The sequence below is a fragment of the Gasterosteus aculeatus genome, chromosome 20 (genome assembly GCF_964276395.1).
Source record: "Gasterosteus aculeatus chromosome 20, fGasAcu3.hap1.1, whole genome shotgun sequence".
Lineage (NCBI taxonomy): Eukaryota > Metazoa > Chordata > Actinopteri > Perciformes > Gasterosteidae > Gasterosteus > Gasterosteus aculeatus.
In genome coordinates this window covers 198,022-210,559 of record NC_135707.1, presented here as the reverse complement: position 1 = coordinate 210,559, position 12,538 = coordinate 198,022, and the positions used below count along the sequence as shown (strand labels likewise).

The 12,538-nt window shown below is 47.4% G+C and overlaps 1 protein-coding gene across 4 annotated transcripts in view; it reads left to right on the top strand.

The window, feature by feature from the left end:
• Nucleotides 1–12,538, top strand: part of col6a4a (collagen, type VI, alpha 4a) — a 35,278-nt gene that overhangs the window by 4,358 nt on the left and 18,382 nt on the right. For 3 of the 4 annotated variants that reach the window (XM_040164967.2, XM_040164966.2, XM_078094191.1), the window contains exons 2-9: nucleotides 5,386–5,486; nucleotides 6,108–6,716; nucleotides 6,965–7,552; nucleotides 8,458–9,024; nucleotides 9,314–9,934; nucleotides 10,043–10,603; nucleotides 10,813–11,370; nucleotides 11,696–12,274. In XM_040164967.2, coding sequence (XP_040020901.2) covers nucleotides 5,411–5,486; nucleotides 6,108–6,716; nucleotides 6,965–7,552; nucleotides 8,458–9,024; nucleotides 9,314–9,934; nucleotides 10,043–10,603; nucleotides 10,813–11,370; nucleotides 11,696–12,274 — 4,159 coding nt within the window. In that variant the 5' untranslated portion in view covers nucleotides 5,386–5,410. The remainder of the gene's footprint in view (nucleotides 1–5,385; nucleotides 5,487–6,107; nucleotides 6,717–6,964; nucleotides 7,553–8,457; nucleotides 9,025–9,313; nucleotides 9,935–10,042; nucleotides 10,604–10,812; nucleotides 11,371–11,695; nucleotides 12,275–12,538) is intronic. The other variant, XM_040164968.2, reaches the window with a different exon arrangement.

Sequence of the window (12,538 nt, the reverse complement as noted above, 5' to 3'; positions counted from 1 at the left end):
TCCCAGGCCAGTGCAGAGATATAATCTCTCCACCTAGTCCTGGGTCTTCCCCGGGGCCTCTTCCCAGCTGGCCGTGCCTGAAACACCTCCCTAGGGAGGCGCCCAGGGGGCATCCTCACCAGATGCCCAAACCACCTCAACTGGCTCCTTTCGACGCAAAGGAGCAGCGGCTCTACTCCGAGCTCCTCGCGAATGGCTGAGCTTCTCACCCTATCCCTAAGGGAGACGCCAGCCACTCTCCTGAGGAAACCCATTTCGGCCGCTTGTACCCGTGACCTAGTTCTTTCGGTCATGACCCATCCTTCATGACCATAGGTGAGGGTAGGAACGAAGATTGACCGGTAGATCGAGAGCTTTGCCTTCCGGCTCAGCTCTCTTTTCGTCACAACGGTGCGGTAAAGCGAGTGCAATACCGCCCCCGCTGCTCCGATTCTCCGGCCAAACTCACACTCCATCTTCCCCTCACTCGTGAACAAGACCCCGAGGTACTTGAACTCCTTCACTTGGGGTAAGGACACATTCCCTACCTGGAGTAGGCAATCCATCGGTTTCCTGCTGAGAACCATGGCCTCAGATTTAGAGGTGCTAATCCTCATCCCGACCGCTTCACACTCGACTGCGAAACGCTCCAGTGAAAGTTGGAGGTCACAGACGGAAGATGCCATCAGGACCACATCATCTGCAAAAAGCAGCGATGAGATCCGCAGCCCCCCGAACTGTAGACCCTCCTCCCCCCGACTACGCCTCGATATCCTGTCCATGAAGACCACAAACAAGATTGGTGACAAGGCGCAGCCCTGGCGAAGGCCAACCCCCACCGGAAACGCCTTCGACTTACTGCCGAGCACCCGAACACAGCTCTCGCTTTGGGCGTACAAGGATTGGATGGCCCCAAGCAAGGACCCCCTCACCCCGTACTCCCGCAGCACCTCCCACAGTATCTCTCGGGGGACCCGGTCATACGCCTTCTCCAAGTCCACAAAACACATGTAGACTGGTTGAGCATACTCCCAAGCCCCCTCTATGATCCTGGAAAGAGTGAAGAGCTGGTCCGTTGTTCCACGACCAGGACGAAAACCGCATTGTTCCTCTTCAATCCTTGGTTCGACTATCGGCCGAACCCTCCTTTCCAGCACCTTAGAGTAGACTTTACCCGGGAGGCTGAGTAGTGTGATACCCCTGTAATTGGCACACACTCTCTGGTCCCCCTTTTTAAAGAGGGGTACCACCACCCCGATCTGCCACTCTTTTGGCACTGTCCCAGACTTCCACGCAATGTTGAAGAGGCGTGTCATCCAAGACAACCCCCCAACACCCATTGCTTTTAGCATCTCTGGACGGATCTCATCAATCCCCGGGGCTTTGCCACTGTGGAGTTGCTCTGAAAACATTTAAGTTTATTAACACTTTTTTCATTTGACGGAATCCGGCAAGTCTCCACCCTCCTGTATGATGATGAGTGTCAGAAGGAAGGTAAAGTGAATTATTCATGCAAACACAGGACTTCCATTGTTGTCTAACAGAGATTATGTGTATTCACAATAAAATTGAGCATCTACAAATATAAATTGAGCCTCCCATCACTCCTGCTCCTGAAAAACATCCATCTTCAACCCAACAGACCAGAGCCCAGACCGAAGGTCCCCCATGTAGGGGTGAGGGTCCGTTAGGGTGGTGACTCTGTGTTGAGACACCCAGCCCGAGGAGGTGAGATGTTACAACCTCTGTAGAGAATGTGGCTGAGGAGCTGCTCGGAGGCTAAAACATGTGGATCAGGTCCAAAGTCGTCGTGGCGCAGGGGGTAGAGAGGGTAGGCTGGGAACCACAACGTTGGTGGTTCGAGTCCCTGCTGCCCTATTTCCCATATCGAGGTGTCCCTGAGCAAGACACATAACCCCTAGGTGCCCCTAGGGCAAAATGTAAGATCCAGTGGTTAAAAATGTAATCTAAGTCGTTTTGGATAAAAGCGTCAGCTAGATTACCTGTAATGTAAAAGGTCAATTGTTGAACCTGCAGTCTTACTTCTTTTGATGAGCTTTCCTTGTTAAAGGAGGTTTGCGTGAATTTTAAACAACTGCTCGACAGCTGAGCCTTTTTACGGCGCTCTCTCGACTGATATCAGTCGGCAAATATGAATAAAGTTCTCTCAATTAACTAACACTAATTAACTTACACTGGTTTAGTGCTGCAGTGGGACCCATGAACAGAAACCAGTCCATCCATTGAGGATTAAATGCTCTACTTGTCCATTTGTCTCTTTTTGGAGAGCGCCATTTGTTCCTCATTTTTCTCACCCGTCTCTTTCTCTGTCTGTCTCACTCGTCTTTTTCTCAAAGTCCTTTTATTTGTAATTTGCGGCTACCTCTCTCGTCTGTGCCCAGTATTGAGACAATATCATCCTGCCTGAAATGCAAAGACTCAATTGGTCGAGTAGTATCATGTGGGATGGTGTAACTCGAATGCTATTGGTCGTGCTTTAAGCCACTACCGTAAAGACGACCTAAGCAAATCAGGGCAACGGTCAGGTCGGCGGGGGCAGGCGCGGATGGTTCGGTTGACAAGAGTATATCACTTTAACTGTAATTTTTCACTCTGCCGTCACTCGTCACTTTGTTACTTGTTCGCTAGTGCACTTTAGGCTTAATATTTTTTAACTTTTTTGATATTTTAAATTTTTAACTTTACTCTCTTGTTTTATACTAACCCATAGCCTTATTCTACTAACCCCATTGCATTATCATTTTACTTTATTTTATTACTTGTGCACTGCTGTCTTGTTGACTATTGTTACACTGTCTACTGTCACGCACCAACCGCCAAGACAAATTCCTTGTATGTTTGACACATTTTGGCAATAAATGTTTCCTGATCCTGAGCTACGGAATAAATACCACCCGGAACGTATTTAATCTCCCAATAAGTTTGATTCATCTGACACTAACTGAAAGCGGACCACTGTACGTTAGACGTCCCCGTCCCTCTCTGCTTGTTGCTTGTCTGCTTGTGGAGTGAGTGAGGGGGGTGTTTGTAGAACGTTTACCGTTTGGTAAAGTTGGCAAGATATTCACAGGTTCAGACTCCCCGGTTCAAAAGCTCATGAGCGAGACGTTGTTAAAACACGACACCACTCTGCCAACAGCCTGCGCACAAGTCATAATTCCGACTTTCTTAAGTCATCACCTTGACTTTCTAACCCTTCTTTTCTTTGTAGCGGAAATGGGCTTCCATATGGTGATCTTGCTCAACTGACAAAATAAAGTAAATGGAGTACAGTAGTGACCAAAAGACCCGGAGAAGGAAACTGGGAGAAGCGCTAGAAGCTAATGGGTAGCTCGTTAGCTACAGCAGGTCACTCGTCATGGTCAGACATTCTCGCCTCCTCCTTCAAGTCTTTGTGGTGTCTCAACTTCATGAGAAATCAGGAGGGAAAGTGCATGTTTCCCTGCTTGATCATGTGTAGTACAGTGCTGATCCTGATCCTGAGCCCGATAGTAATACAGATCCAGAAACATGTGACCTCAGTCCTGACCCCCTGGTTCCAGCTGTAAATAACGAGGCCCCCCCCTTTTGATCCTGTATGCGGCTGAAACGGAGCCAGAAACTCTGGCTGAATAAATAAGTCTTTGTAAATGCTGCAGACTCTCCTCTCCATCAGCGCTTTGCTCTGATCATCCTCACAAGCTTCACATTAAACGTTGCCTTCTGGCAGCTCATTAAACACAGACCTGCCACATGTTTGTGGAGGCGGAGGGGGCGGGGCAAACGCATAATGATGAATGCACATACAAATATGTTCTGATGAAGGCATGCTATGACTTAACGGTCTCACATAAACAAGGCGTACCATTGAGGACTGCCCGTTCACTGTTACTGCGCTGTGAAGGAGAGAGACTGGCTTCATCTTAAACAGAGAAGATTCTCCACTTCACCTGGAATTCTGCAGCAGTTTGTACTGAACCTGAAACTGCAAACATTAAACAGTCCATTTCCTCTGAGCTCGGCCCGAGGGGGATTCCACAAGAGTGATGGTACGGCCTGTGTTACATTATGACATGTTGGTGACATATGTGGGCTGGCAGAGGAAAGAAGATTTGAATTCTTGGAAATTTACGAGTGGAAATTTACACTTACATATTCCATGTAAAAAAAACACTCACAATGCAACAATAACTTACTCACTAAACAACAATGCTCTGAACAACAACTTTCTAAACCAGCCCTTTCTGGATAAAGAGTTTTTATTTCTTTACAACAATAATTCACCCCTTGGGGATTAATATAGTATACAGCCATCTACCCATATATCTAATGTTGGTGTAATGTCCTTGGAAGACAAAGTAATACATCCATTCTAGAAAGTGCGCAGTCGTTACATCAGAGCTAATGATAATCTGCGGTTTTGTATGTGAGCAGGATGTCAGGGCCGCCCCAAACCAGGAAAGCTCCCGGTCACATGTCCACCTGCCGTTGGTCCAGACCGTCTGCTGCCCGGGGACGACTGGGAATGGAGCCATTAGTTCATAAGAAGAGCCAGATGCAGCTGAGAGGAGACGACTGTCTTTTGTGTGGCAGAAATGGTTTGAATTCTGATTTGAATGGTTTTAATTCAGGCAGATTTAGGGGAAGTTATGAAGTTGGCCTCAGCGGTTGTGTTTCTATTTCTTATCTCTCTCTTTTCTCTTCCCGTTCTCTGGAGAAGAGAGGAGTCGTACGTCTCCACGTATGAATTCATCGAGATCTGAGTCTGAATAAGACAGGAGGCCGACGGTTCTCTACTTCCTCCTTTGTCTCTGTACTCCGCGATGTCGTAAACCCAAACACGTCGCTTTTGGTGTGAACGCAACATAAGGGTCAGGGAGCGAGATCCCAATGGAGCTGCAGCAGTCGAGATAAAATATCTCTGTAACATTTATATTTGGGTTTTGGTGAAGGCAGATTTCCTTCCTTGTCTGTATATGTTAAAGCAATTATATCTAAAAAGTGATGATGATGAGTTTGGTAAACTGTCTCTTCAGACTAATGTTACTTTCATCTGACTTTGAATCAGAAGTCGGACCTGAAGCCGTCTCTGCATCTCTGTCATCACATTATATATTAACAGAGAAATAGAGAACACTCACATCCATCACAGATAAAAGTATATTTCACAGCAATAATTAATATTTCCGCCATCGTGAAATACTTTGCCTCACACATTAAAGGCTCCAATGAATTCCTGTTTTTACATTTCCCAAAATGTGCAAGTTGTTTGTTGAGAAACACAACATCCACATCTCCGAAGCGTTTTTTGCCTGTCACCATGTGACCAGACCAGTCGTGTCTTCCGCTGTTGCTGATAGGGAATAGACCCTTGGTTTCATGGTCGCCTCTCTCTTTGTCTTGCAGAGAGAAACCTAAGAGCTGTTCCAGCATGGAAAGGGGGCAGGGTCTTCTGCTCAGCCTCGTCATGGCAACGTGTTTCTACGGCAACACCGCTCAAAAAACAGGTGGGTGTGATTATACAGCTTCCTGCATACCAGCACATGGAGGATGCTGCTCGTCGTGTGTGGTACTGGGTCTACTCATACTAACCTGCACTACTTTGTGATTCTTGCCAAGCACACAATGCACACCATGCATTAACCAACACCACCTATCATCTGAGCAGCAACATGTGGGTGCAGGATTCCAGCTCTATTGCACGTATCAGATTGTTCATATCTGAAAAAGTAAATTAAAAAAGAGCAACTAAACCATGGTTACGGGGAGACAACTACTACTTAGGTTTATTTAGAAACAACCCAAAGGAGGAGAACCCTGAAAGTGAGTCTGAGAAAAGAAAGGCCAGGTAATTGGATGAGCCCTTTGTTTGCACCACCACCGCCAGAAATCTTTCCTTTCCTTTCCTCACACCTTTCACATCCCAGAATCCACCTGGAGGAGAGTGCTATCACACAGTAGCCAGAAGCTGCTCACGTTTCTCCCCGCTGGCTTACGCACATCACAGACTACCCATGCTGATGCTTCTCACTGGCCCACACGCTCTCAAAAGAACCCTGAGCTGCTCTGTGCCGAGGGCTTTCCTCGTACCATTCTGACGACCTCTCTGTGACGACCTTCACTCTCAGTCTGCACTCAAGAGGCCGTGGCTGACATCGTCTTCATGGTTGACGGCTCGTGGAGCATCGGCAGCGAGAACTTCAAGCAGATCCGTCGTTTTCTGCACACGCTGGTCGACAGCTTTGACGTCAGGCCGGAGCACGTCCGCATCGGACTGGTCCAGTACAGCACCGCTCCGCGCACCGAATTCCTGCTCAATACTTTCAGGAGCAAGAAGGACATCCTACGTTACGTCAGCAGCTTACCCTACCTGGGCGGCGGCACCCAGACGGGGCTGAGCCTGGACTTCATGCTGAAGGAGCACTTTGTGGAGGCTGCCGGGAGCCGGGGGGCAGAGAGCGTGCCACAGATTGCCGTGGTGATCACCGACGGCAAGTCGCAAGACAACGTGGAGTCCCACGCTCAGGACCTAAAGAGAGAGGGAATCGTTTTGTACGTTATTGGCATCAAGGACGCAGATGAAGAGCAGCTGAGAGAGATTGCCAGCGAGCCGCACAGTCAGCACGTCTACAGCGTGTCCGACTTTGCGGCGCTGCAAGGAATCTCTCAGAGCATCGTTCAGACGCTTTGCACCACGGTGGAAGAAGTCAAACGACAACTCCTGCAGTTGTCTCAAGGTAAAATGTGTGACACCATAGGCTGATGTTGGTCCAGTGATTGGTCTTAAGTATTCCTCAGAGAGCCAAGTGTAGCTTATCGGTTAATGAGTTTAGATATCCAACAGAAGAAGTCAACTTGGCCAAGAAAGCTTGAAGCTTAAGGATTCAGAGAGGGCAGACAAAACCTGTGAATGGGTACACACACAAGCCCCCTCCCCCCACACCTCCCTCCGGTCATTGCTGACATTTTTCTCCCTTGTCCCCAGAATGTGCCAAAGCCACAGTGGCCGACATCGTGTTCCTGGTCGATGGATCCTCCAGCATCGGCATCAGTAACTTTCAGGAGATCCGGCAGTTCCTCCGTAGCGTGGTCAGCGGCCTGGACATCGGCCCAGACAAGGTCCGTGTTGGCTTGGCTCAGTTCAGCGATGAAACCACCCAAGAGTTCCTGTTGAAGGAGCACATGGACAAGAAGTCCCTCTTGGCCTCGGTGGACATATTCCCCTACCGAACCGGCGGCACGGAAACGGGCAAGGCCATCGACTTCCTCCTAAATAACTATTTCACAGAGGAAGCCGGGAGCCGAGTCAACCAGCGGGTTCCTCAGATCGCCGTGGTCATCACAGACGGAGACTCTACGGACGATGTAATGGAGCCTGCCCAGCGCCTGAGGCAACTCGGGGTCATAGTGTTTGCCATCGGAGTGGGAGCAGCCAACCGTAAGGAGCTGGAGTCCATTGCCAACCGTCCTCCAGAGCGGTTCCTGTCCTCCATCAATAACTACCAGGCTCTGCAGAGGCTGACCGTAGGTCTGCTGCAAACCGTTTGCATCTCCGTGGAGGATCAGAGGCAAGGTGAGGGAAATTAGAATGTATACAGAAAGAATACAATTAGCCAAACATGTATTACAAAATGAAATGATTGAGCACAAATAGCCTTGGTGGTCACTTGAGAAAAGTATAGTTGTGCTTTCAAGAGACAGATTTCAAAAGAAACACAGTGACATTAAGGCTTGATTCTCAGCAAATCATGCAACAAGAAAATCGTTGTGTCACTTGCATGGACTATGTAAGTGTAATTTCAGAAGTTGTGTCCATAAGCCCTAGCTAAGTTAACCCTGATTGCATCACAGTGACATCAAGTCTCAAGTCAGGTCATCAGGTCTCAGATCAGTTCATTTGGTCTTTAGTCTCAGGTTTCAGGTCATCAGTCTCATGTCAGGTGAGCACGTCTCAGGACAAGTCATCATGGTCTCAGGTCTCAAGTCATCTCATCATCAGATCTCAGGTCATTAGGTCAGGGCAGGTCGTCACGTCATCAGGTCAGTTCATTAGGTCTCAGGTCAGGTCATGAGCTCCTAGATAAGGTCTTCAGGTCTCAGATCAGTTCATCAGGTGTCAGGTCAGGTCATCAGGTCTCAGATCTCAGTTCCAGTTAATTCATTTATTTATTAAATTCCAGGAAAAGGCCCCCAGAGAAGGATTACTATTTTCTTTAAGCATTGTGCTCTTTGATTCTTCTATAATTTTGAGTCCTTTTTGTTTTTGTTAATTTAGGATTATCCAACTTTTGCAACCTGTAAGAAAAATAAAAAACAAATTAAATAATACAGAAACATAAAAAAGAAATAATCCAGTATCTTGTAGTTTATGCTTGAGATGCTCTCTGATCTGGACTAACTATGTTACAGTTTATAGATGGTTGTTTTCTATAACAGTAGATTTTCACGCTGTCATCGCTGTTCTTTGTTATCTTTCAGCCTTGGCCGAAAGGTTTGCAGACATCTTCTTCCTTGTGGACAGCGGCATGTCTCAGAAAGACTTCCAGCAGATCAGGACACTCCTCACCCGACTGGTTAATCAGCTGAACATCGGAGGGTCCTCCCACCGCCTGGGCTTGGCCCAGTACGGTCAAGATACGAGGGTTGAATTTCTTCTCAACGCTTTCCAAAACAAACAGGACATCCTGAACGGCATTAAGCAATTCGGCCAGCAAAAACTCCAAACCAACGAGCCTCGTAATCTGGGCGGCGCTTTGCGGTACGCTGCCACTAACTTCTTCACCAGCGAGGCAGGCAGCCGGGCAGACCAAGGCTACCGACAATTCCTGGTGGTTATAAGTGGAAAAGAATCCGCCGATCCCGTGCACCGGGAGTCCCGTCTGATCAAATCCTCGGGAGTGACGGTGGTAGGGATGAGCCTCAGTGAATCTCTGATGGAGATGCGCATCGTAGCGACAGCACCCTACATCTACCAGTCCATCAGCAGCGTGGCATCTCTGCGGGCTATCTTTGAGAGGGAGGAGGCGGAGACCGTTCTTACTGGAGGTGAAAAACCTATTATTTATTGTTTACCTGAATGAAGTGTCAGACATGTGAGCTGTTTCCAACTAACAGATGGGTCAACCAATTTGATTACCTTCTTATTACGTTGGTCTATCGCACACCTGAGATATGATCACATACACATCTTCCTGAAGGTCTTCTTATAAATTCAGAATTTCTAATAAAATTAGCTCATGTTAGTCTGATCATCGGAAATCTATAAATGTTTGTGGGGTTGAGCAGTTTGGTGAATTATGATTATGATTAAAGATTTACAATTGATGGTTCACAGATTGCAAAGCAGCCAAACTGGCTGACATTGTGTTCATCGTTGATGAGTCTGGAAGCATCGGATCCCCCAACTTCCATCTGGTGCGCACTTTCCTCCACTCGCTCGTGAGCGGCCTGGAGGTCGGTACCTCGAGAGTCCGCGTGGGCATTGTGACGTACAACGAAAGGGCCACGGCGCAGGTCTACCTCAACAGTTTCAATGACAAGAGCGAACTGTTGAAGTTCATCAAAATGCTCCCTTACCAGGGTGGTGGTACGTACACTGGTGCGGCCCTGGAATTTGCCTTGAGGGAGGTTTTCATACCGCAAAGAGGAGGCAGGAGAGCGAAGGGTATCCAGCAGGTGGCGGTGGTGATCACAGACGGGGAATCCCAGGACAACGTGAGCACAGCAGCGGCTAATCTCCGTCGAGAGGGTATCACCGTTTACGCGCTAGGGGTTAAAGACGCCAACGATGCCCAGCTGGTAGCAATGGCTTCTTACCCCCCCCACAAGCACAAGTTCACTGTTGACAGTTTTGCCAAACTGAAATCAGTAGAGCAGAGCTTGCAGAAACTGCTGTGCAACAACATCCTCCGGCAAGCAGTCTCAATCAACACAAGGAGAACTGGCATCAAAGACGGTGTTTGTTTGTTAATTCTTTAAACTTTGAAGAGTAACAGCATATATGGCATAGAACAACAAATAAATTAATGTAAATCTGATAATATCTTTGCGTGTTCTGTTCCAGGCTGTGTACAGACGGATGAAGCTGACATCTTCTTCCTGATTGATCACTCAGGAAGCATTTACCCCAAAGACTTCCAAGACATGAAGACGTTCATTATCGGGTTTCTACACACCTTCCGTTTAGGGCCACAACATGTCCGCGTGGGTGTTGTAAAATATGCAGATTCGGCAGATTTAGAATTTGATCTGACAGCCTACTCTGATGCAAAAACATTGGAGAAAGCAGTAGAGGGAATTAGACAAATAGGAGGTGGGACTGAGACGGGGAGAGCGCTGGAGTTCATGAGTCCGCAGTTTGACCGAGCCATGGCAACTCGTGGTCACAAAGTCCCGGAGTACCTGGTGGTCATCACCGATGGAAAATCTTCCGATAAGGTCAAGGCTCCTGCGGAAAAACTGAGGTCAAAGGGCGTCATTGTCTACGCCATTGGTGTGAAGAATGCCGATGTGGTGGAGCTTGGAGAGATTGCTGGTGACCCAAAGAGAACTTTTTTTGTCAACAATTTTGATGCTCTGAGGCCCATCAAAGATGACATCATCACAGACATCTGTTCCCCAGACGGTAAGAAAACTAGATGTTAAAGACGACACAGACTTTAGCATTGATAGAAGTGACAGGAAATGAGGGCCCTTGGCTGGTTGTTTTTGGCATAAAGCAGATATATTTGGTTGCGATACATTTTGCTTTTTGAATAGTGCCTGGCTAAGTAGGAATAGGAATGAAGAAAACAGAAATGCCATACTAACATTTCTGTGCTACTTTGTCCAAAGCTTGTAAAGACACTCCAGCCGACCTCCTTTTCTTGATCGACAGTTCCGGCAGCATCTATCCACAAGACTATGACAAAATGAAGGACTTCATGAAATCTGTCATCAGCAAGTCCATCATTGGGCAGAACAAGGTGCATGTTGGTGTCATGCAGTTTAGCACCATCCAACAACTGTCATTTCCCCTCAACCAGTACTACACCAAGGAGGAAATGTCCAAAGCCATCAATGGCATGCAGCAGGTTGGCGGAGGCACGCTCACAGGTGAAGCCATCACTGAGGTTTCGAAGTACTTTGATGCCATCCAAGGAGGGCGTCCTGAAATGCAACAGAGGCTTGTAGTCATCACAGATGGCGAAGCCCAAGACCATGTCAGAGGCCCTGCCGAGGCTCTGAGGGCTAAGGGAGTGTTGATCTACGCCATTGGAGTGGTGGACGCCAACACCACCCAGCTGATGGAGCTCAGCGGTTCACCGGACAGGACATACGTCGAGAGGGACTTTGACGCCCTTAAAGACTTGGAGAGCCAGTTGGCCTTGGAGCTCTGCGATCCAGTGAGAGGTAAGAGGCTTGGACTGAAACATTAGGACACTTCAGAGTTTGAGCTTACCTATCTGTAAGCCGCAACTTCCCATTTTTTTCATAAATGACCATCTAGTTTCACAATTCATTATTTTATCACTAGATCAACATATAGATAAGACAGCTCTGATCGGTGTACAGTTATTGTAAATTGCAGATTGCAAAGACCTCTGAGGCAAATTTGTTATTTTGTGATTTTTGGCGGTGCAAAGTAAATTTAACTGAATTTATTTTAATTAAATGAATGTTGAAACGATCATGTCCATGTTTCCCCTTCCTCATCCCACCTTTTACCTCCACCCAGAGTGTAAGAAGACCGAAAGAGCGGACATTATTTTCCTGGTGGACGGCTCTACTAGCATAACCCTGAAAAAGTTCAGAAGCATGCAGAAGTTCATGGCATCATTGGTGAACCAGACCACAGTCGGCAAAGACCTGACTCGCTTTGGAGTCATTCTTTACTCCACCAACCCCCAATCTGTTTTTACTTTGAATCAGTACAACTCCAAACGAGAGGTTCTTAATGCGATCTCCGCCCTGAGGTCCCCGTATGGAGACACCTTTACCGGCAAGGCTCTGGCATACTCGTTACAGTTCTTCAACGATGCACACGGGGGTCGAGCAGCTCTCCAGGTGCCCCAGATTCTTATGGTGATTACAGACGGCGATGCCACCGACCGTAACAATCTGGTTGCTCCTGCGGAGGGACTGCGAGACAGAGGGATCAGCGTCTTCAGTATCGGAGTGGAGGGGGCCGACAAGTCACAGCTGGAGATCATGTCTGGTCATGAGAAATCTAGAGTTTTCTATGTGGACAACTTTGATGCCCTGGAAAACCTGTACAAGAATATTACTCATGCTCTCTGCAATTCCACCAAACCAGGTAAGCATTATCGCAGGTTAGCCACTATGGACCTAAACAGAAATACGTAAATATCCATAGCATCATTAATAACTTTCCTTTTAACTTTACAAGCATGCATAGACAAACATAAATTATTATACTACTCACTTGAATTTCACAAATTAGAAACTCACTGTATGAGATCATAGTATACTGATATAGTTTAGTGAGTATGCAAGTAAATGTCTGCCAATAATTGCCTCCTAGCAGCTCCTTAGTTAGGCTCTAAATGGGATTGTATTG